This window comes from Ursus americanus, chromosome 21 (assembly GCF_024610735.1).
Source record: "Ursus americanus isolate L20-20 chromosome 21, mUrsAme1.1.p, whole genome shotgun sequence".
Classification (NCBI taxonomy): Eukaryota; Metazoa; Chordata; class Mammalia; order Carnivora; family Ursidae; genus Ursus; species Ursus americanus.
Genome location: NC_142147.1, coordinates 58,414,367 through 58,439,061, shown reverse-complemented (window position 1 = coordinate 58,439,061; position 24,695 = coordinate 58,414,367). Strand labels below are relative to the sequence as shown.

General features: G+C 43.3%; 2 protein-coding genes and 1 pseudogene across 2 annotated transcripts in view; all 3 read left to right on the top strand.

The window, feature by feature from the left end:
- The window catches only part of ZSCAN18 (zinc finger and SCAN domain containing 18), a 51,651-nt gene that overhangs the window by 7,602 nt on the left and 19,354 nt on the right, over positions 1–24,695 (top strand). The window lies entirely within an intron of this gene.
- On the top strand, positions 5,229–16,708 carry ZNF329 (zinc finger protein 329). Its single transcript, XM_045773004.2, is given in 3 exon segments — positions 5,229–5,245; positions 5,247–7,779; positions 12,103–16,708. Coding segments are annotated over 2 exon segments (1,620 nt in total). The 3' UTR covers positions 6,850–7,779; positions 12,103–16,708.
- LOC148108345 (uncharacterized) lies at positions 14,646–23,105 on the top strand (annotated as a pseudogene).

Genomic DNA, 24,695 nt, shown 5'->3' with positions numbered 1-24,695 from the left:
TATGTCTGACTCATTTCTTTTAAGTACATACATGCATCCTTCCCCTACAGACCTGTACGAAGGTGCTCTCTGTGTCTTCACAGGACAACTACAGGCCACCCGGGCCCCAGTGTACCCAGAAGACCCAGTATGGGAAACATGCAGTATGGTGGCAGGGCAGCCTTAGGAGGCCTTTTCTGTAGGTGATGAAGTCACAGTGTTCAGAAGTGACATCGTGGGTCACATCACTGGTGAATGCTGTGGATGTAGCAGGCTTCTCGGGTCTTGGTCTTGGCTTCAAAGTGAACAAATCGATGTTTTCACATTAGGTGTGATATTTACTTTGATTCCTTGTGTTCCTAATTGTTAAGAATTTTCGTCAAGAGTTGGAGCTTTCCTTAAAGCACTTTCTGAAAATTTTTTAAAATTTATTCATACAGGTTAAGGGGGTCTGCTACTTGAACCTGAGAGCAGTTTGATCATGAGTCTGGGTGAGAGTTCCTCAAGTTACTTTCTTAATTTATTGAGACAGGGTGTAGGGGACTGTTTTCTACTTTCATCTGAAAATATGGGTTATTTCATCAATAGACATTCTAATGTTTTGCGGTCTTTACATTCTTAGGATAAATCCATTGTTGCCATTTTGGTAACTTTCTTGTTTCTTAGTTAAATCTCCTTTTCAGGGATGTCTGGGTAGCTCTGTTGGTTGGGTGGCTGCCTTCGGCCCAGGTTTGGATCCCAGGGTCCTGGGATCGAGTCCTGTATCTGGCTCCTTGCTCGGCGGGGAGTCTCTTTCTCCCTCTGCCTCTGCTTGCCTCTCCCCCTGCTTGTGCTCTCTCTCTTTCTCTCTCTGTCAAATAAATGAATAAAATCTTAAAAAAAAAAAAAATCCCGTTTTCATGACCAATACACTAATGTGTGCCTTCTCTTTTTTTGGGGGGTCACTCTTGTCAAAGTACGTCTTTCAAATAACAGACTTGGTTTTATCTCCTTGGATGTTCTTTATTTTGGTCTTTAATTTCTACTGTTACCTTTATTATCACCTACCTCTGCTTCCTGTTGGCTTACTCCTTTGTTCTTTCCCTTAAGTGTTAAGTTGAATGGGACTCATTAACTTTCCGTCTTCTTTTTTTAACATAAGCATTAAAGTCCAACATTTTCTGAGGAACTGTCTTAGCTGCATCCTCATTTGCCACATGTTTTGAGATATACCATTTCTGTTGTTCAGTTTGGTTCTAGGTATTTTCAAATTTCTGTTGAGATTTCTCTTTGATCTCTGATCCTGAGAAATAGGTTTCTGTTTTCTCAATAAATAGAAGTTTGTTTTACTTAATGTTTTTCTTGTATTTGGTTTTCTTTCTGCTACTGGTTCTTATTTATTTATTTATTTATTTATTTATTTATTTATTTTATTATGTTAGTCACCATACAGTACATACCTACTTTTCGATGTAAAGCTCCCTGATTCATTACTTGCGTATCTGCTACTGGTTCTTAACTTGACCACTTTTCTAGTTAAGTGGCTGTGGTCTGGGGTGATTGGGGTCAGTCGGTTAAGTGTCTGCCTTCGGCTTAGGTCATGATCCCAGGGTCGTGGGATTGAGCCCTGCATTGGGCTCCCTGCTCAGAGGGGAGTTTGCTTCTCCCTCTCCCTCTGATCCTCCCCTCCACTCGTGCTCTCTCTCTCTTTCTCGCTCACTCTCGCTCAAATAAATAAGACTCTTTAAAAAAAATAATAAGGGCTGTGTGGTCTATGTCATACTGTGGTTTGGTCTTGGTTGAACTTGTTCTTTGGCCTGGTTTATTATCAGTATTAGCAAATGTTCCATTTGCACTTAGAAAGCATTTGTTTGGCTCTAGTTGTTTCATGGCTCTTCATCCAACTGTTGGATCAGGCTAGCTAATTACATCTCTCCTGCTTATCTCTGTCAGTTTTTCTGAATTTTCATTTCTGAAAGAGGTTCATTAACACCTCCCAGTACAGTTGAGTTTGCTGATTTTGATTTACAGTCCTGGCTGGTTTGGCTGCGTTTTGAGGCATGCTGTTAATATGGACATTTTTTGCCATTGCTCTGTTGCCCTGTTGTACTTGAAGTTTATCACTGGTTGGCAAAGAACCACAAAATCTTTGGTTGGATTTGTCTGTTCCAGACTTCTGCTTCTGTGTCCTTTTGCTTTAGGTGTGTCTGCGCATACACACGCTCTAGTACACTCGACGTGGCATCTTTATCTGGCTTCTCAAGGCTATTTACATTTATTGTTATTGATGACATCCTGTTTTATACTTTCTTTTTAACCTGTTTTTTCTGTGCTTTCCCCCTTACCACCTTCTTCTGGATTACTCTGATTTTCTTTTCTTTATTCTGTCTTACTACAACAGGGTTTTTCTGCCTCAGCGCTATTGACACTTGGGGCTGGGCCGTTCTATGTTTTGGGGGACTGTCCTGTGTATTGAGAGGTGTTTAGCAGCACCCCTGGCCTCTACTCCCTAGATGCCTGTAGCATCTGCCCCCCCCCCCCATTCATGACAACCAAAAACGTCTTCAGACATTGTCAAATGTCCTTTGGGGAGTAACACTGACTCTGGTTGAAAACTACTGCTCTGTGGGTTTGGAAGTTTTACAGTATATTTATTCTCTTATTTCTGATTTGACTAGGTCTAATGTGAATTATGAGCAATGAAAGGATGTCAGGACACTTAATTTTGTTACGCCATTCCCATCTAAAAACCCACTGCCATTTGATATTTTAGTCCATCCTGTTGTTAACTCCCAGTCATTGTTATTGCTGTATTTTATGTGATATTGTTGCATTTTATATGTTGGATTTGATTTAAATACATGTTCACCATTTCCTTCTCTTTCCATTCCTTCTAATTTTTTTTTTCTTTTTGTGAAGAACAACTTTTTCCGATTCTTTTGGCTAGTATCCTTGGAGATGAACTCTTTTGCTTTTCTGAAGTTGTCTTTGTGTTACCCTTACTCTTGAGCAGTAGTGTATCTGAGAGTTTTTCCCTCTTAGCACTTTTAAAATAACCTTCCGTTACTTTCAGGTTTCTACTTTTGCTATCAAGTGATCCGTCATGATAGTTTTTACTCCTTCACCAGTGTTCTGTCTTCTCTCTGTTGGTCTTTAAGACTGTCTCCTTAGGTATAGATTGATATCCATTTATGCTTGGGACTCATATTTTCTGAGTCTGAGGTGCCCCCAGGTGGAATCGCTGGATAGTAGAATGTGCCTTTTTTATGTTTTGATGCTGCTACCGTATTGTACTGCTGAGTGGACCACTTCACATGCCCACCAGCACTCTTCCATGAGATGCCTCAGCTTTATATTCTCATGCCTTGTTTTATTTTTACTCATATGAAAAGTGTACATTTTGTTTTCTTAACATTTCAGTTTGTAATTGTCTGAACGATGGTGAGAGGAGCAGATATTCATGTTATCAGAATATTTGTATTTTCTCTGAAGTGCCTTTTTGTTTCTCTTTTCCCCTTTTTTGTGCTATTCTGTAAGAATTCTTTATAGATCTTGGGCACTGTACCTTTGTTTCTCTTATATTTTATGATATTTCTTCATTTGCCACTTGCATTTTGGCTCTTATTGTGTTTTTGTTGCATGGAAATGTAAAACGTTGATATTAAATTTGTTAATCCTTATCTGTATGGTTTTTGTTTGTTGATCATGAAGGCGTCCTACATAATTCAAACTTTGATTTTGGGGGTTTTTCTCTATTTAGAGTTTTTAAGAAAAATATTTCTTTCTGAGGTAAGGATCTAATTTCATTTTGTTTAAGAGAAATGAGGAGCCAGTTGTCTTGATATCATGAAGTCAAAGGGGTAGGGAGTGATTAGAGGAAGATCAATAATGGCGGAGACACTGGCAGCCACTTACAGAATGCAGTCCATTCCCCAGGTCAGAGGCAGCATCAGACATGATCTAACTCTCATAGTAACCCTGTCAGGTGGTCATTGACAGATCTAGGACTTTCAGAACTTCTGGGTTATCAAGCTTGTGCTTTGTCCCATCCCTAAGACAGAACTCTGACTATAAATCTGGGGTGAAAAGTGCTCCTTCAGCACTGTCATAAGCACATGGTGAAGTTGGGGCTTTGAAAATGTGTATTGATTGTTGATATGGGCAGTGGGTGGTAGAGACTAGCACACAGTAACCAAGATGGTGTTCCGGTGTGAGCAGTGACACCTGACCTCTGGTCTCCTACATCTCAGTTTCATTCTTTTGGTGATATTCGTCTGTCCTGTTCTTCCTGCTTGTTCTCTAGGAGGGTGAAAATGCTGTGTGGGTCTTTGAAACTGTTTTTGGCTCCATCCCTTGACTTTCACTTTACCTTCCTCTTGTACAGATGTTAATTTTTGAAAAAGTCAAAATACCCAAAATGTAAGTTGGTTCAGCCACTGTCTAAAACAGTATGGAGTTTCCTCAAAAAATTAAAAATAAAAATGCCATATGATGTAGTAATTCCACTGCTGGGTATTTACCTCCAAAAAGGAAACAAAACACTAATTGAAAAAGATATATGCCCTCCTGTTCATTGCAGCATTATTTATAACAGCCAAGATATGGAAGCAACCCAAGTGCCCATTGACAGATGAATGAATAAAGATGTGGTATGTATAGATGATGGAATATTACTCAGCCATAAAAAAGGATGAGGGTTTTTTTTTGCCATTTGTGACAACATGGATGGATCTAGAGGGTATTATGCTAAGTGGAATAAGTTAAGCAGAGAAAGACAAATACCATGTGATTACACTTACATGGGGAATCTAAAAAAACAAATGAACAAACAAAAACTAGAAACGGATCCATAAATACAGAGCACAAACTGATGGTTGCCAGAGTGAGGGGGTGGGGGATGGGTAAAATGGGTGAAGGGGATTGGGCGGTACAGGCTTGTAGTTATGAAATGAATAAGTCCTATAAGGTACCTTACAGGGAATATAGTCAGTGGTATTGTAGTAGTGTTATACAGTGATGGATGGTGGCTGCACTTGTACTGAACTTAGCATAACATATAGACTTGTCAAATCACTATGTGTTACACCTGAAACTAATGTAACATTGCGTGTCAAATATATCCCAATACAAGAAATAAGCTGGGAAAAATTAATAAAAAAATAAAAATACGATCCACACAACTGTCCTGTCATCATTTTTTATTCCTCTTCCAGGTATAGCTTTATGTACTTAAGTCTGTCTTTTTCATTGTTTACTTTTCAGCCTGAGACATGAGATTGAAAATGACAGAATGTTTCTGAGGAAGAACCATCCTGTGACGTGGAAATGGAAGGATTTACAAGAGAGGGTCCCCATCTTTCCATTCTAGGTGATAATTGGGACTGTAAGAACCGGGAGGGACATTTGAGGCAATCAGCTTTAACTCAGGAGAAGCCAGGGGCTCAGGAAGCAATTTGTGAATATTCTGGACTCGGAGAGCGTTTGAGTGCAAGCTCAGACCTTCTGCCATCTAAGAGAGTACCTACGAACAGTTTTCATATATGTGACTCAGATGTTAAAAGTTTGGATTGTGACCCAGCTTTACACAGTTGTCAGAAAAATTACGTGGCTAAGAGAAATAGTGACAGTGATGCATGTGGAAAAGCCTTCAACCATTCCATGGAAGTTTTTCAATTTGGAAGAGATCAGATGAGAGAGAAACCCTATAAATACCCTGAAAGTGTTAAATCTTTCAGTCATTTTACCCCTCTTGGTGAACAAAAAATAGCAAAAAGAGGGAAGAAACTGTATGAAGGTAAGGACTTTGGGGACATCTTTACCCTGAGTTCATCTCTTAATGAAAACAGGAGGAATCACCTTGGGGAGAAACCGTATAAATGCACTGAGTGTGGTAAATGCTTCAAACGGAACTCTTCTCTTGTTTTGCATCACCGAACTCACACTGGAGAGAAACCTTATACCTGTAATGAATGTGGAAAATCGTTTTCCAAGAACTACAACCTGATCGTGCATCAAAGAATCCATACAGGAGAGAAGCCCTACAAATGCAATAAATGCGGGAAAGCCTTCAGTGATGGGTCAGCTCTCACACAACACCAGAGAATTCACACTGGTGAAAAACCTTATGAATGTCTAGAATGTGGGAAAACCTTCAACCGAAATTCATCTCTGATTTTGCATCAAAGAACTCATACAGGAGAAAAACCATATAGATGTAATGAGTGTGGGAAACCTTTCACCGACATCTCCCATCTCACCGTGCATCTCAGAATCCACACTGGGGAGAAGCCCTATGAATGTAGCAAATGCGGAAAGGCTTTCCGGGATGGCTCATACCTTACCCAGCATGAGAGGACTCACACTGGAGAGAAGCCCTTTGAGTGTGTGGAGTGTGGGAAGTCCTTTAACCGCAACTCTCACCTCATTGTACATCAAAAAATCCACTCTGGGGAGAAACCCTACGAATGTAAAGAGTGTGGGAAAACTTTCATTGAGAGTGCTTACCTCATCCGGCACCAGAGGATTCATACTGGTGAGAAGCCCTATGGCTGTAACCAGTGTCAGAAACTTTTCAGGAACATTGCTGGCCTCATCCGGCATCAGAGGACTCATACTGGTGAGAAGCCCTATGAGTGTAATCAGTGTGGTAAAGCTTTCAGGGATAGCTCCTGTCTGACCAAGCACCAGAGAATTCACACAAAGGAGACCCCATACCAGTGTCCTGAATGTGGAAAGTCCTTCAAGCAGAACTCTCACCTGGCAGTACATCAGAGACTCCACAGCAGGGAGGGTCCCAGCCACTGTCCTCAGTGTGGAAAAACATTCAGAAGGAGCTCGTCCCTCATCCGACATCAAAGAACACACTCTGGAGAGCAACCCATGGAAACATAATGTGGGCCACATTCGTCTCCTGACTTGGTCTCAAAAAGCTGTGTGAAGGAGGAATGTCTTCAGGGGTGACTTTTCCCTGAATTCTTTAAGCTATCCAGTGAATTGATGAATGTGAGGCATTCCTTAGCCATACTACTAAATCTATACAATAAGGAACTCCTGGGGAAAACAGGATGGTAATAAGTGTAGAAAAGGCATCAGGAATGATGCAGCCAATATCAAATGTAATAGCACACACACTGGAATAAAATCTGTGAACGTCAAGAAGATACTTCCCTGGAGATGCATCAGAGTGCTTAAACAGGAAAGAACCTGTGACTGTATTCAGTAAGTAATTGGTATGTGGAATTATTTAATAAGGAATGTCTGCCTTGTACATAAGCAAACTCTTATTAGGATCAAGTATAATCAGTGAGAAAAGCTTTTGGCAGCTCTTACTGTCACTGTCTACTCTGTATCAGTGAAGACATGTTGGTGATAGACTGCACACAATTCTCCACCCCATGGCAACCACAGAACTGTAGTTAGATTTTACTGTTTGTAGGTCTTCCTATGTTACAATCCTGTCAGATGGTGAGGATGTGTTTCAGAAGGGGCAACTGGATGAGGACATTGCTTGTGAATGAACAATGAAATCGTCCCTGTTAAGACTGAAGCTGGCTCATACTAAGATGGAAAGGGCTGCTGTTGGGAAATGTGATGCATTACTTTAGTTGTGGAAATAAAAATGTAATGAGTTCCTATGTTTCTGTTATCACCTCCCACCATTGTTCATCTAGGACATTTCTGATTTGTTCTATGCAGTCATGCTGAACCAGAGTTGTGAAGGTTTTGTTACCATTTAAAAATGCTTATAATACGGCAGGCAACAACAACAACGATAAAAGAGGCATAAAATAGAAGACTTCCTGTTATTACAGCTGTGTAAAGGTATGTGCACATACGGATGTAGATTGGATGTTGGTCATGGAGAAATAAATGTGGTTTTCTTAGGGGCCTACAATTGTGTATGATTTCTTTTCTATTATAAGCCATACATTGTTGCTATAATAATTTGATAAGGAATAGAAAGAGGAAGCCAGAGGGAGGCAAATTTTGGGCTTCTTTCGACTTTTTTTTTTTTAAACCAAGGAGCTAGATCAGCGTCACAGGGCAACTGTAAGCACAGATGGGGAGCATCCAGGAAGAAGTGTCTTTCGAGTGAGAGCATCCCATGGCCCAGAGCATAAGAATAATTTACTTTTTTGGGACTTGGAGGTCATTGTGAGGAGAAGATGGGTCTCAGAAAATGAGGAGTAGGAGGCTACAGAGAGGTCTAGGGTGATCTGGGAACTTCCCACCTGTGGAAACAGTGTCGGCCAAGTGAGAACTGCAAAGCCCTGGGAATGACTCCCTTTGATAGTCACTGGATAAAGGCTGTGAGGTAATAAATTTGTGTTGTTTTAAGCTGCTACGTTTGTGGTAACTTGTTATGGCAGCAATAGAAAACACACACAAGCATTACAGAAAATTTTCACCTGCACTTTTTCTCTCTTCTTGTGCTCTTTCCACTTGTTCCTTCCTGAGACTCCAGCAGAGCTACTGCCAATTTACACTTCCCTACTGGTTAGGAAAAGGAGCTCCTTGGGGCAGTATAGAAGGAAAACTCTTCATTTGCTTTGGAGATACTACACCTGGGTACAGCAGGGCTAACAGCTGAAATTGTGAGGTCAGTGGGCTGTGAGGAGTCTGGTGCATCACCCCTTAAAAGCCCTGCCTGACTCATGACCAGTATGACTAGTATTTATTTTTTTAATAGATTTTCTTTGAGAGAGATCTAGCAAGAGAGAGAGTACAAGCAGGGGGGAGAGGGAGAAGAAGGCTCTCTGCTAAGTAGAGAACCCTACATGGGGCTCAATCCCAGGACCCTGGGATCATGACCTGAGCCGAAGGCAGAAGCTTAACTGACAGGGCCACCCAGGTGCCCCCAGTATGACTTGTTTTAACCATATGTGCAGACCCAAGACCTCCTTCATCCTCCCACAGGCTAGGTTGCAGTTCTTTAATACAACAATCAGGAATTCCTGTTGGAAGGCTAAATGGCCTCCAGATCTTGCAATGTGGAGATGATCTTGGGTTATGGGGCGGGCAGTGTCATCACAGGGGTCCTTATAGGGTCAGAGTCAGAGGAGAGGTGATGATGGAACCAGAAGTTAGATCGATGCATTTGAAGATGGAGAGGTGTTATGAGGCAAGGAATTGTGGGTAGCTTCTAGAAGCTGGTAAAGGCAGGGAAACTGATTCTCCATGTACAGCCTCCAGAAGGAACCAGCCCTGCTGACACCTTGTTAACCTGGTGAAAGTAATTTTGGACTTCAGGCTTCCAGAACTGTAAGAGAATAAATGTGTATATTTTTAAGGCACAAAGCTTGTGATAACTTGTTACAGTAGCCGTAGGAAACTAACACACTTCCCTTTCTAGTTCTTGTAGACCTTTAACCTTCCCTGCTCCTGTTTGGTGAGGTATTCAGTGTGTGTTGCTTTTCCAGCAAGTTAATAAGCACAGATTAAAAACAAACAAGCCTCTGGTGGTGTTTGTCTACTTTGAGAGTAGGCATGGCTGCTCAGCCAGATGCCCATTGGGCATACACACAGCCCTGATCGTCAGAGCTGCTCTGGACAGTTAAGTCCAGTTAAGGAACACCCTTAGTGAAAGGAAGTTTCAGAAAAGTTACGGAAAAGAGGCCCCTTACCTCTTTTTACACCTCCTGTCCCCTAGGTTGGCCGAGGGGAAGGGCACTTTTCAACATCCTAAAAGAAGTCCATAGCCTAAGAATGTGTGTGGGAGGTCAGATGTGCTAATTCAGTATGGAGGCTTGGGATGTTGACAATGGTTACCACCATGTTTCTAGTTTCTATTAATCCACACCCGTCTTTGTATTCATTAATGTGTAACATTTCAAAGAAAAGAAAGGGGGCCTGGGGTCTTAGAGAGTCAGAAAGGAGTCATCCAGGAGTTTTATGGGTGACAGGAAGGATGGAGTAATTGAGGAAGTGTGGAGCTCCTGTCTATCTGGGTCTTATCTTGGAATATGTGAGAGCAGGGTGGCCTTTTGCATGGTTAGCCATTTCTTGGAACACAGAAGGGTGGGGGAATTTCTCCAGGAGGCCAGGTCTGAAGTAAAAGTTCAGTGTTGTCTATACGTGTCTTAGTCTGTTCAGGCAGGAGACTGGGAAGTGCAAAATTAAGGCACAAGCAGATTTGGTGTCTGGTGAGAGCCTGCCTCCTTGTTCACAGATTAGTTGTCTTCTCACTATGTCCTCACATGGTGGAAAGGGTGAGAGAGTTCTCAGGGGTGTCTTATAAGGGCATTAATCCTTTTTGTGTGGGCTCCACCCTCAGATCTAATCACCTCCCAAAGGCCCCACCTCCAAATACCAGCCCAGTGAGGGTTAGGAGTTCCACATGAGTTCGGGCAAGGCACAAACATTCAGTCTCTAGCAGGTTTTCATTTCTCTTATGTAAATACCTAGGAGTGCAGTTGCTGGGTCATATGGTGTCTATCGTGAACTTTGTACAAAACTGCAAAGTTCCTTTCCAGAGTGGTGGTACCATTTTGCTTTTCCACAGTAACAGATGAGACTTTCTGTTGATCAGCATCCTTGCCAGCCCTTGAAATGTTAATTTTATTTTTATTTTTGTCATTCTGAATTTTAACCTTAAAGCAGTACTTTTGGGGCCCATGAGTGGTGCAGTCGGTTGGGCACCCAACCCTTTGTTTCTGCTCAGGTTGTGATCTTGGGGTCCTGGGGTTAAGCCCCACATTGGGCTCCGAGCTCAGCAGGGAGTGTACTGGGGTTTCTCCCTCTCCCTCTGCCCCTCCCTGTGCTTCCTTGTGTACGTGCTCTCTCTCTTTCTCTAAAATAAATATATTTTTAAAAAAGCAATACTTCTGATGGTTGGTTATATTAGTCAGCTTAAGGTAAATTATCTACATTAACAAATGGCAGCAAAAATCTTAGGGGATTGCAACCCAATGCTCTACTCCATGTTGCCTTCACTCAGTTGGAGAGCAGCCTTTCTCTTTCTGGGGAGCTGCTGGCCTCATGGTAGAGGGAAAGGAGGACAGGGGGCCTCATGCAGAAGCTCTGAAAGCTGCTCGTTAATAGCACACCTGCACTTCCACTCACCTTTCCTTGTCAGAGCAAGTCCACAACCAAGCCTGAAGTCACTGGGGCAGGATGTAGAATCCTCCCTGGGGGAGAGGCAGCACATATCTTTAACCATAATACAGGTTATCTCAGTTGTATTACTTCATCATGTATTTGGCCTGGCAATGTGTGTGGGGGGTGGTGGTGGTGGTGGTGGTGGTTTTAAGTAGGCTCTATGCTGGGGCTTGAATTCACAAACCTGAGATCAAGACCTGAGCTGAGGGGCAAGCGTGTGGCTCAATTGGTTGGGTGTCCGACTCTTGATTTCGGCTCAGGTCATGATCTTGGGGTCCTGAGATTGAGCCCTGCATCGGGCTCTGAGCTCAGCATGGAGTCTGCTTGTCCTCCCTCTGCTGTCTCTGCTGTGCTTGCTCTCTCTCTCTCAAATAAATAAATAAAATCTTAAATAAAAAAAGGAACCGAGCTGAGATCAAGAGTTGTACACTTAACCAACTGAGCCACCCAGGTACCTCATGGCCTGGCAGTGTTTTAATTGATGCCTCTGTCACCTCCGTGGCCCCTTCTCTGCTCTCCCCCTTAGTTACTCTGTTCCAGTCTCGGTGGCCTCCCTGGTATTCCTCAAATGCCAGGCATGTTATCTCAGGTTTTCTGCAATCACTGTTCACTTTGTGGGGATCCTCTTCCCCCAATACCTTTGGGATCATTTCATCACCTGCAATTCATTACTCAGACGTCACCTTTTCAGTGAGCCCTTTCCTGACTTTTCTATTTAAGAGAAACCCTCCCAACACACACTCACTCCCCCATCCTCGTTCCCTGCTTTATGTATCTCCAAAGCATTGACTGCCAACTGATTGATACATGATGCGTTGTACTTGTTTATCTCTCTTGCCGGAGTTTAAACATCTTGTTTTGGTTTCTGCTGTATCCCTGGCCCTTAGAATACTGCAGCAGATGCCTAGTAAATGTTTGTTGAACTAAGTTAGATGGTGGTGAGCCAGCACTAGTGAACAGTGGGCAGCCAAATCTTGGGTGCATACCTTTGTTGTTTTGTTTCTTGTTTTTTTTTTTTTTTTGAAGATTTTATTTATTATTTGACAGAGACAGCCAGCGAGAGAGGGAGCACAAGCAGAGGAAGTGCGAAGTGGGAGAGGAAGAAGCAGGCTCCAGCAGAGCAGGAGCTGAATGCAGGGATCGATCTTAGGACCCTGGGATCAGGCCCTGAGCCAAACGCAGATACTTAACGACTGAGCCACCCAGGCGCCTCATTGTTTTCTGTTTCTAAAGTAATTCTTCCTCACTGAAAAAAAAAATACTCGGGATGTACAGAAAAATATGAAATTTAAGAAATTGCATCCAGAATCTCCCTTGTTACCAGCAATCATTATTAATATTTTGGAATATGCCTTCCAATTCATTCCAATCAGCAAACATTTGGTGAGTATCTTTATTCATCAAATACTCATTATTTGGTGAGCAGTCATTATTAATATCTTGGAATATGTCTTCTAGTTCATTCAAATCAGAAAACATTTGGTGAGTATCTCAGGTGTTGGCACATTGAACCCCTGTGGAAGACAACAGACAACGTGTCCAGCCTCAAGGAGCTGTCCAGCTAGAGACCAAGATGGACATTTATGTATCAATCATGAAAACATCAACGTGAGCTGTAAGAGGAGGAGAGGTTAACTAAGGGGTAGGGGAGGAAGACTCCCTCACAGAGAGAACAGTATGTACTGACGCAGGAGGGGTTGTAGGGGCATCAGAGAGGAAGAGATGAGGGGAGCAGGCAGGATGAGGTAGGCTAGAGCCTTGTAGACCTGATTGTGTTAAGTGAAAACTCAGAATGGTGACCGAAGAAGCAGCTGATCATGGGAAAAACAAAGGAGGCAGCCAGATGAAGAAGAAATGGCTTAGGAGGGAGGAGGGAAGCCAGGGTGGGTGATATTACGAACCAAGAGAGAGCAGGATTTAGAGAGGAGAGACTCCTTCCACTTGTTAAATACCAGGCAGGGGCAACAAAGCCATTGGAATCCTGTCATGGGAAACAATTGGGGAAATTGCTTCACTGGAGAAAAGGTGATTGTGGGGTTCAGGCTGCCTTTGCCAAATAAAAAATCCACATTTACAAGGGCAGCACTTGAGACCCCAAAAGATAAACAGATCAAGAGTGTATATAACCAAGTCCCAGGAGAAAAAAATAGCAAAGACATTAAGTATACAGACATCTAAGCTTATAGTGACCAAGGGAATTGAATTGAATCAGTGGTCATTTCTGATAAAATAGATTAGACAGTTTTCAAGTTAAAAAAAAAAAAAAAGCGCCTTGGGTGGCTCAGTAGGTTAATGTCTGCCTTCAGCTCAGGTCATGATCCCCAGGGTCCTGGGTTTGAGCCCCCTGTTGGGACTCCTTGCTCATGGGGAGCCTGCTTTTCCCTCTCTCTCCTCCCAGGCCCTGGCAGCCACTAATCTACTTTCTATCTCCACAGATTTGAGCACTCTGGACATTTCATATAAATGGAATCATAAAATATGTGGCCCTCTGTGACTAACTTATTTCATTTAGCGTTATGTTGTCAGTGTTCATCCATGTAGCGGCATGTGTCAGTACTTCATTCCTTCTATGACTGAATAATAATCCATTGTGTGGATATATCACCTTTTGTTTTTCATATGTCAGTGGACATGGTTGGGTTTCCACTTTTTGGCTATTATGAATAATGCTGCTATGATCCTTCATGTGCAAGTTGTGTGGATTTATGCTTTCAACACTCTTGAGTAGATAACTGGATTGGAACTGCTGGGTTACATGGTTTGAGGGAGCTTTCGAGGGATTGCCAAACTTGTTCACAGTTGTACCATTTTAGATTCCCACCAACAGTATGTAAATGTTCGGATTTCTCCACATTCGTTTCAATGCGTATTATTGCCTGTCTTTTAGATTATAGATATCCTAGTGGGTATGAAGTAATATCTTATGGTTTTGCAAGCATTTTAAATAGTTAAAATCCAGTGATCATATCTCACTATGTGCCAGGGGTCAGCAAACTTTTCTGTAAAGGGTAAGATAATATTTTAGGCTTTGCACATCATATGGTCTCTGCTACAAGTACTAAACTGAACTGTTGTAGTGTGAAAGCAGCTACAGACAATTTGTAAGCAAATGGGCCTGGTTGCATTCTAATACAATTTTATTCATGGATTCTGAAATTTGAATTTCATGTAATTTTCATGTGCTACGAATACTATTATTTTTATTTTTTCAGTATTCAAAGATCTAAAAACCATCCTTAACTAAACAAAAACAGGTGGATTTACTGTGGTTTGCTGACCCCTACTATCCACAAAAATCAGTTCCTAAGGAGTGTAGCTCTAAATGTGAAAGGCAAAACGATAGGGTTCAGATGAAAATACGGAACATCTTTGTGCTCTTGGCGTAGGGAAGCGTTTCTTAACCAAACCAAGGTTAATTGATAAGCCCGGCTACATTAAAATCAAGAAATGTGTTCATTAGGAAGCAGTAGTATGCAAGTGGAAAGGCAAGCGAGAGGCCGGGAGAAGGTAACTGTCGCTCATAGACGCAAGAAAGGACTGAGAGACAAAATATATGAAGAACTCGGCATCTCAATAAGAAAGAAAATGCAATGGAGAAACTGGCAAATGACTTGAGCACGCCCCCTCACGAACGCGCCGGGCCGCACGCGCCCTGCTTGGCGAAGCCTCATCCGGGAATCCGGAGCGCGTGCACGCGCACAATCGGCCGGCGCGCCGCCGTTGACCTCAGGTCGCCCCGCGGAGACCAGGAGCTGGCGGTGGCCGGAGGTGAGGCGCTGGTCCTCTGATCTCTTCCTCTGTCCTTCCGCGGGGGCCCCTCCTTTCCTCCCCCGGCGCGCGGAGTCCCCCCCACCGCCTCCCGCTGTTCGGGCGGCGCCTCCCTGCTCCCTCCCTGTCCGGGTGGACGTCCCTCTCCTCTCGCTCCTCTCGAGGTTTGGGCTGGCACAGCCTTCCTGTTTCCCTGGTCCGGTTCTCAAGGGTGCTTTCTCCTCTTGGTGTCTCCTCCCCCCTTCCCCTTCCAAAGACCGGTTTCCCTCACTGCGCCTTTGGGGTGCCTGTTAAGGTTTCCGCCCTCCCAGTTTTCACCCCCACCTCCAGTCTCCGGTCGTGGACTGGCCTGCCCCTCCCCGCAGGATGCTAATGCCCTGATGCTGTCCCCCACCTGGCGACAGACACTTCGGACTTTGGGGTCCTCAGCTGAGCCTCTGGTCTCCCCCAAACTCAGTCCTTCCGGTCTCGTAAATGGCGACTCCTGCGCACAGGCCTCAACATCCACCTTAATCTTGATCTTGCCCCAACCTCCACATCTTCTCCGTCTTTAACTCTAAGGTATTTCTGGAATTCAACCGCTTCGCCACTCATTCCTCTCTCTGACAGGCACCTCCTCCCTTGCCTCTGCCCTCCCCACCATCGGTTTCTCATTGTTAGCCCGTGGGAGCCGGGGAGGTCGCGTGTCAGATCGCGCCCCTTCTCTGCCCCGTCTCCCACCGCTCCCTTCAGGAACAGCCAGAATCCTCGGGAGCTCTAGAACAGGGTCTGCTGGCCCAGTAACTTCGCTGCTGGGTTGCAGATGGTTAGGAGCTTGGTCCTGTCGCCGTCCTTGAGCAGTGTGTTCCCTGAATCTGCTTGGTTTCTGGGTTTTGAACAGTGGGCAGAGATGGGGGCAGTCAGGGACACCAGTGCTCACTCAGAAAACTGACCCACGTCTGTGTGCATCCTGCATTTGCAGAGTGAGTGATGGAGACACTTTGCACTTTGCTCTTTGTGTCTTCACCACTAGGAAGCCCGCTCCACCAGACAGGGGTCTTCATCTGTCTCATCCCTTGCTGATCTATCCCTACCTAGAACAGGGCTTGGCACACAGTAGGCGTTCAGTAAACATTTGCTTAGTGAATGAAAAAGGGCCACGCCAGTGTGACCGCAGGAGGGAGCGGGCCCTCCCCAAGAGACTTAAGATCACAGAAGGGGTTTGTGACACATGTAGCAGACACTTCACCTTTATCTTCAGGCTATTAGAGCTTTTCCCTTTATAATATCTGTAGCCTCGAGCAACATGAGGTGTGGGGTGTGTGGAGGGGGATTGATGTGCTTTATATGTGAACTTCTGCAGTCTGCTTCTCTCACCAGGCTTTGGTTTCTACATGTACTGTTTTCACTGTTGTACAATATTCTACCTTGTGAAGATGCCACAAATTATTCCCCTTCCCCCACTATTGATGCAGAGCTGCGAAGTTTGCAGTTTTTCAGTGTTCCCGACAGTGCTTTAGTGGGCATCTTGAACATGTGCCCTTGCGAAAAGGGTAAGGATTTCTCCAGCCTGGGGTTTTCTTTTTTCTTTTTGACCCAGGCATTATAAGAAACACACTTACATTCATAACTTGTATGCATATGTAACTGGAACAAAAGTTTGATGAAATAACACTAAGGACAAGGTCCTCTTATGTTAGTTTTGAATTTTTAATGTTGATCTGCCACATGCTTTGCATTTTAAATTTTGATTTCAACCCAAAATTGTTCCTCAAAGGGGCTGCACCATTTTTTTTGTGCTAATAAAGACATGTTAATGATGTAGAAACTACCCATAATATTAACTGGGAAAAACCAAAAAAAGGACCCAAAGTTGTATATACAGTTTGACTTCATCTATACCAAAGTGATTCTCTAGGAAGAGAACAGGAATATATATATATATATATATTTTTTTTTTTTTTCTTCCTTTAAATGAATGGCTGTAGCTTGGACAGCAGTGGTGGAGGAGGTGCAGAGTGGTGGGGTTCTGGAAGAATTTGAAAGTCAGAGCTGACAGATTAGATGTGACTTTTGAGAAAAGACACAGATTGGGGGATAAGGCCCAGGTTTCTGGCCCACTCCACTGGGAAAATGAAGTGGCCATTTACTGGGAGGAGCAACATGGGTGGGTGGGTACTGTCAGAGTAGGACTCCCGGCATTCAGCTTTTTGGCTCTTCAGTGTACAATGACTGGCAGAGCTCTGAGAGGGTAAGAAGTCAGCGGTCTAATATGCAGATTCAGAGGAGCCAGGTGGATGGGAGAGGGAAAGTAGGTATAAAAACGAGAGCCTAGTGTAATGTGCTGGTTGGGGAATGCAAGGTACAGAGCGGGGAAGAAAGATTTTGGACAGAAGGAGATCCAGGGCATTACAAGTCATCAAATCAGCATCTTGGACAGTTGGACTTGATCTCCTTCATGAGTGGATGTCAGATATATGGCTAGATCCTTTCCTGAAACCTCTGAAAACGGAGTCACATATGATGCGTAGTTATGTGTAGAAACCAACAGCTTTGCTGTTTGCACAATTGCTAGTTCTTGATTTCTTGTTTCTTAGAAGTGTGTTCCTGGCCTTTTTCAATGGTACTTCGTACCCAAAGTAAACCCCACCTTGGTTATGGCGCTTCTCTTCAGTGACTCTGAACTGCCCCCAGGTTAGGAAGGATCTAGGACCATGCTTTCACTAGCCTCAGTCACTCCAGTGGTTTTTGTTGTTCACTCTGGTTTGCGTTTTTATACTGAGTGTGAAAAAACCCCGAAAATTCATGTAGACTGCATGTGTAATACCTAGACATTTGGGTCAATTCCTCTTTTCTTGAACATCCCAAATATGCTAGTTTTCCCAGCTTGCCAGGAGGGACCTTCATTTCTTTCTACAAAGCTATAAGCCTCAGAACAGGTTTCAGGCTGTACCTTGTGAGCTTTGTGGTAGTTAGTGCCAAAGGAGGTTTAGCCCTTGTCTTTTATGGTGGGCATGTCACATAATGGCATTGATGTATGGTAGGATTCATTCTGAAGTTTGACACTTCAGACGTGCTTGACTGCACAGCCTGGCTGTTAAAAATGAAGACCAGGGGCGCCTGGGTAGCGCAGTCGTTAAGCGTCTGCCTTCAGCTCAGGGCGTGATCCTGGCGTTCTGGGATCGAGTCCCACCTCAGGCTCCTTGGCTGGGAGCCTACTTCTTCCTTTCCCTCTCCCCTGCTGTGTTCCCTCTCTCGCTGGCTGTCTCTCTGTCACATAAATAAATAAAATCTTAAAAAAAAAAATGAAGACCAATTCTTTCAGAACCTCTGCAAAGAACCACAATGCTGTTACATATAAAGAGGTTTGGTGAAAGTGTTTAATCCTGGATTCTGAGAGGTCAGTAAGAATGAGAAACCATTTAAACAATATTTTACTGTGCTAAGGATTGGAAGTAGATCACATAACCATCAGAATATAAAATAGTAAAAATAATGCTAAATATTCCAAATAGTCACCAGGAGAATTCTTCCACCCACTTGTTCAGCCTTAGTTAATTCTTATTTCACTGGCTGTTAGTGCAGCAGTCCATTTTGATGACATCATCACTTTCTTTGGGACTAAAAATGATCCTGGAGATCCTGACTCCATCTCTCAGTTCAATCTGACACTTTCCTAGGGGATATCAGCTCGAAATCCCATATCCATGAACGTATTTATAATTAGAAGTACTTGGTTCACTCATTTCCATGGAATCTTTGAGATTGTCCTTTGCAGAAGACCCAGTTTCTATTCCGTGGCTTTTAGCAGAGTGTCTAGGCAGGAAACCTGAAACCACAGGTAGTAATGAGAAAATGGAGTGGTGGTGATTTATTCCAGGAACCAGCAATATAAGCATGGAGAAGAAGAAATAACTCTGTTGGCATATGATGCAGGGTTGTTTGGGGATGGTGGGAGTCACCTCTCCCCAGAGGGTACAGACACTTCTGCACAGGGAGGCCCTTGGCAAATTTCCACAGTCTTTCTATCTTTCCTATGAACAATCTCTGGAACATATTTATATTACTGACATTTCATTAGTATAGAATTAAATTGGGGTCAAAAACATCTTCAGATTTTTGTTTCTCTTAATGTGTGATCTTGGAAATGCAAAATTAAAGACTTAATCAGAGGTGATGTGCTGCGACCCCACCCGCGGAGCCGCAGCGCGATTCGGTGAAGGACAAGGCACAGACAGGTTAGCTGCGAAAGACAGCGTGGGTGCAGGGGACGACCGCAGAGAGTGCAGTCGCCCCGAACAGCTGCAACCTCGCATATTTATTGGCGATAAACAATCAAAGACAATCAAGGGGAGTCTCGTGATCTGTAGCACATCCTAGTGAATAGTAGTGCATCATGGGGAAGGTCACGGGAGTGGATGATGTAACGTTAAGCAAGTGAGGCCTATTCTTAAACATGTTTCTGTGGACCCCTCTGGCTATTGTCACGCAATCAGGTTTCGGTTGGGGTGGCATTCCACCCTTAGCAGACCAGGCGTTCCTGGCCGCTCGTTATCTGAGGGGGTTTCAGGAAGGGCAGTGTTCCACCCTGAGCAAGCCAGGTGTTCTCAACTGCTCGTGCTCTGATGTTCATGCTAAAGCTCGTGGGGTCACAAACATGTTTTCCTGTTATATCCTTAGCATAAGCTCTTGGCTGGGGGCCGCTGCAGTGATGGGTCTCTTGGTGAGAGAAGAATGGCTGCCCGAGGACAGTTACTATCATAGCTGGGCTGCCTCTTGCTTAAGGTGATGATCCAGTGTTTAAGAATCAACATAGCAGGGGCGCCTGGGTAGCGCAGTCGTTAAAGCGTCTGCCTTCGGCTCAGGGCGTGATCCTGGCGATCCAGGATCGAGTCCCACATCAGGCTCTTCCGCTGTGAGCCTGCTTCTTCCTCTCCCACTCCCCCTGCTGTGTTCCCTCTCTCGCTGGCTGTCTCTCTGTCACATAAATAAATAAAATCTTTAAAAAAAAAAAAAAAGAATCAACATAGCAACAAAATAAAACAAAACATGGCAGAAAGCAGCGGTTGTCAAGAACCCTGTTTTCTTCAGAAGAGAGGACCCTTTGTTTTTCATAATTAAGAGAATATGTCACTCGGAAGCATAAAAAGGTATTTGGTGAGGTGTAGCATCTCTGTGCTCTGAGCTGATGACACAGAAAGGAAAAAGAAACGTGGAGGATGAATGAAAGACGAAAGCAACAGGAGGAACCCTGGATGGAATACGAGTAATCATCAGAGGGGAGATTTCAGATGTCTGTCCTTCCATGATGCCCTTTACTAGAAATGATCCTTAGGAGACCAAGAAGGTATTAAAAGCATTATTCTGGGCACTAGAGGAGGGTGAGTGTGGTTATAAATGGGCAACATGTGGTAGAGATACTTTTGGTGTTGGAACTGCTCCAGAGTCTACCACAGCGATAAAACTGTATAAAACTTGATACACACTCAAGCAAATGAGTACAGCTAAAATTGGGGAAATGTGAGTATGATCAGTGGATCATATGAGAGTATTCTAGTTGTGATATTTACTATAGTTTTGAGAAATATTACCTTTGGGGGAAACTAGATAAAGTGTGCAAGGTGCCATTCCCTAATCTTTCTTACAAATGCATCAGAATCCACAGTCATCTTCAATAAAAATTTCAGTTAAAAAAAAATACAACACAGCACCCCATCTGGAATTCTGTCTCCACAGCCTGAAATACGTCATAACCAACTATTGGGTATCTTTGGCCTAAAGCGAAGGCTGGTGCGTAAGGAAGAAGCCCAGAGGCCAGAGTAAGCTTGAGTTTATGGATGTGTGACGCAAATGTGATGTGAAAAGAGGACATGGGTTTATGGGCAGACATGGAGAGATTGTGATTCTGACAAGAGCCACAAATGTGTGGTCATGAGGGTCTGGAGCAGAGGGGGCTCTCTGTTGTCCTGCATGTAGATCTGGTCTAGCCAGGAATCCTGAGAATTGAGAGAAAATGGGGTAGTTACCTAGAGTGAGATGTTCCCCAGAAGCTGTGAATCCTTTCACCTATTTGAGAGCTCTATAACAGCTGTGGTCATAGGAAACCTGTAGGGGCATTGCAGGGTGCTCTCTAGTACTATTGCAAGGTGGTGGCGCCAGGGTCTAATTAGAATCATGACCTGCACTGTCACACACGTTATACTTTCAGTGAAGCATGTAATGGCTGAGGTCTGTGTGTGGATCCAGGGGGTTAGGAACTGCCTGATCAGTCATTAAGAACTGAGCTGTAAATGGGATTGTTGGTTGTGAATGGGTGGCACAAATGGGCAAGTGTGCATATGGCAGCTGGTGGGATCATAATAAATGGCCTTAGAGTTCTTGACGTATGATAGGGATGGCCAGGCTGCTGCTTACTCATGCCTTGGGAGAGGGAGGAGGGGAGGTTTCTCCTTTACAATCCACCCCACCTTGACTCCTCTTCTGGTAAGACAGCCCTCTTTGGGAGATCTTTTTCATTCTCCGCTAAGATTAAAAAATCTCTGAAGCTATTTTTATTCTATGTAAATGGCTCCATCGTTTATCATCATCATGAGCTCTCCCCACCCTGGCGGTCTATACCTGAACAAAATCCATGTATGCCTGGCTTATTTTGGGGTGTGTGTTTGATTTTTGAAAATTTTCCGTGGAAATATAGATGCTGAAAAATATAAATGTACAGCTTAAAATTTTCACTACGTAAACATACTTTTGGTCTGACTTTCATTTAACGTTATGCTTGAGGTATTTACCCATATTGTTTTGTGTACTCGTAGTTCATTTACTTTTGTTGACGTATAGTATTTCATCATGTGAATAAGCCACAAGTTATTCATCTGCACCCTAGTTTTGACATTTGGGTAGTGTCCAGTCTTGGGTTGTTAAGAGCCATGTTACAGTGAATCTATGAACACATTTCTCTTAGTTATACACCTATGAGTGAAATTGCTGTCATAGGGTGGACAGAGGGTCACTTTTAGTAGATTTGTGCCTTGCCAATTTTAATATCTACATGCCACCTCTTTAACTCCTTTTTTTTTTTTTTTAAACTTTAAGGATTCAATTATTTTCTCCCTCTTTCCCTCCAGTCTGGGAAACAAAGGTCAAAATGGAAACATCAAGTCAGGATATTGTTGGGGTGGAACTATCTAATTTCATGAAAATGGTAAGATTCATGAGGGATGATTCCTGTTTATATACATTAGGAAAAATCTGAGAGAAAGTGAGGAACAGGTAGAACTGCTGCATAAAAACCCCTGAGAAGCATTTGAGGGAAACGCATCCACCCAAAAGAACACGAAGTTCGGGTGAAAGGCTGTGGTGGTTGTGAATATGGAGAAAGCATGAGTCTCTGCTCAGTCTTTGTTCCATCTCAAAAAAGTCCTACAACAAAAGCTTTCTGTGAACATGACTCAAGATGTTAAGCATTCTTGTTACATTGGAGAAGCTGTGAAGGTCACACACTTGATGAAAATGACTATAGAACAGCCATCAGCCAAGCTGGTCAACTAGGCCACCTTGGTAGAAATCTAACAAGAGATAAGCCCTCCCAATGTACCAAGAGTGGTGATTTTATAACCATTCTGCACCTCTTAGTGAACAGGATGTAATTGTCAGGGAAAGGCAGCCACACAAAGGGGTGGGATGTGAGGAGGTGTTTGATCAGGGTGTGTGCTCTCATGAGCAGAGGAGAAATAATTTGAGGTATATGCTATGAATGCAACAAATTTGGACAATCCTTCAGACAAAAATCTCACCTCCTTGGGTACCAGAGGACTCATACTGGAGAGACACGTTATCCCTGTAACGACCGTGGAAAATCCTCCTCTAAGGATTACATCCTGATTGTGCATCGAAGAATCCATACAGAGTGAATCCTTATAAATGCAATAATTGTGGGAAAGCATTCAGTGCCAGCTCTCGCCTTTATCGAGCACAAGAGGACACACACAGGAGAGAAGCCCCATGAGTGCAACAGTGTGGGAAGTCTTTCAACCACCACTCTTCCCTTGTTTTGCATCACAGAATCCATGCTGGAGAAAAACCATATAGATGTAGAGTGAGAAAAATCCTTCCTCAAAGTTTCCCACCTTATTGTCTGAGAATTCACATAGGAGAGAAGTCCTATGTATGTACAGAGTGTGAAAGGCCCTTTTTAATATCTCATGCTTTATTATACATGAAAGAAGCCACACCAGAGAGAGATCCTGTAAGTGTATGGATGTGGAAAATCCTTCAACTGCAATGGTCAACTCATTATGCATTAAAAAAAAAAAATCACTCTGGGGCACCTGGCTGGATCAGTTGTTAAAGCATGGAACTCTTGATCTTGGGGTTGTGAGTTTGAGCCCCACGCTGGGTGTAGAGATTACTTAAAATCTTAAATCATCCTGGAGAGAAACACTATGAGTGTAAAGAGTGTGGGACAACTTGCATTGAGAGCTCTTAACCTCATCTGGTACCAGAGAATTCATACTAGTGAGAAACCCTAGGGCTGTAAGGAGTGTCAAAAACTTCAGGAATATCACTGGTCTTATTCGGCACCAGAGGACTCATACTGGTGAGAAACCTTATGAGAGTTACCAGTGTGGCAAAGCTTCTGGGACAGCTGCTGTCTGGCCAAGCACTAGAAGATACGTTCTCAGGAGACCCTGTACCAGTGTTTCAGGTGTGGGAAAAATTTCCAGAATAGCTTTGCTTTTATTAGACACCAGAGTTAGCACACTAGAGAGACACCTATGGGGATTCAGTGAATGTGACAGTGGCTCTGTCAGACTCTTTACTTAGTGTCAGAGACTTCGTATCGAAGAGCAGTTCTTTGAAAACAATGGAGTTCATCCTTTACTCCTTGGAACAGAAGCTTTGGAGACATTGTGTCTGTATAAGAAATTGGGAGAATTCTTTTTTTTTATTAACATATAATGTATTATTTGTTTCAGGGGTACAGATCTGTGATTCATCAGTCTTACACAACACCCAGCACTCACCACAACACATACCTTCCCAATGTCCATCACCCAGCCACCCCTTCCTCCCCTCCCCTCCCCTCCAGTAACCCTCAGTTTTTTTTCCTAAGATTAAGAGTCTTATGGTTTGTCTCCCTCTCTGATTTCATCTTGTTTCATTTTTTCCTCTTTTCCAAATTGGGAGAATCCTTTTGCTATGTTTCCTTTTAAGTTGGAATTCTTGCCTTTCCTTGTATCAGAAGATTTGGCTAATGTGATGAGTTTGAGGTTTTGGTAAGAACTCTTGCCAAAACTTGAGTAAAAAGAATGAGTTTTTAGATTAGCCAGTATAGAGTGATTATATTGAAAAGTACTTTAAATTGATGCTAACCTTTATGTTATCAGCTCATACCTGAGACAGCAAACATATACTTTAGTGGGGAAAGCTTCCAGTTGGAGATCTGATCTTCGTGCTGTCTGATAGAAATATAGCGTGAGCCACATATATAAGCTCATTTTTTTTTTAGTGGTTACATTTTTTAAAAAGGATTTTTATTTATATATTTGAGAGAGGGCACGAGTGGGGGGGTGGGGCAGAGGGAGAGGGAGAAGCAGACTCCCCACTGCTGGGAGTCTGATGCAGGACTTGATCCCAGGACTCCAGGACCATGTCTTGAGCCAAAGGCAGATGCCCAATCGACTGAGCCACCCAGGCGCCCCAGTGGCCACATATTTTAAAAAGGAAAAAAGAACAGATGAAATTAATGTCAATAGCATTTTATTCTACCCACCTATATCCCAAATACTATCATTTAAACATATGGCACTGCTACATTTTAGATCCTCTGCACATCTGGTAATAACTTTATTGGGGCAGCACAACTAGTGTGTCAGAGAATGAGTTCTGGAGAA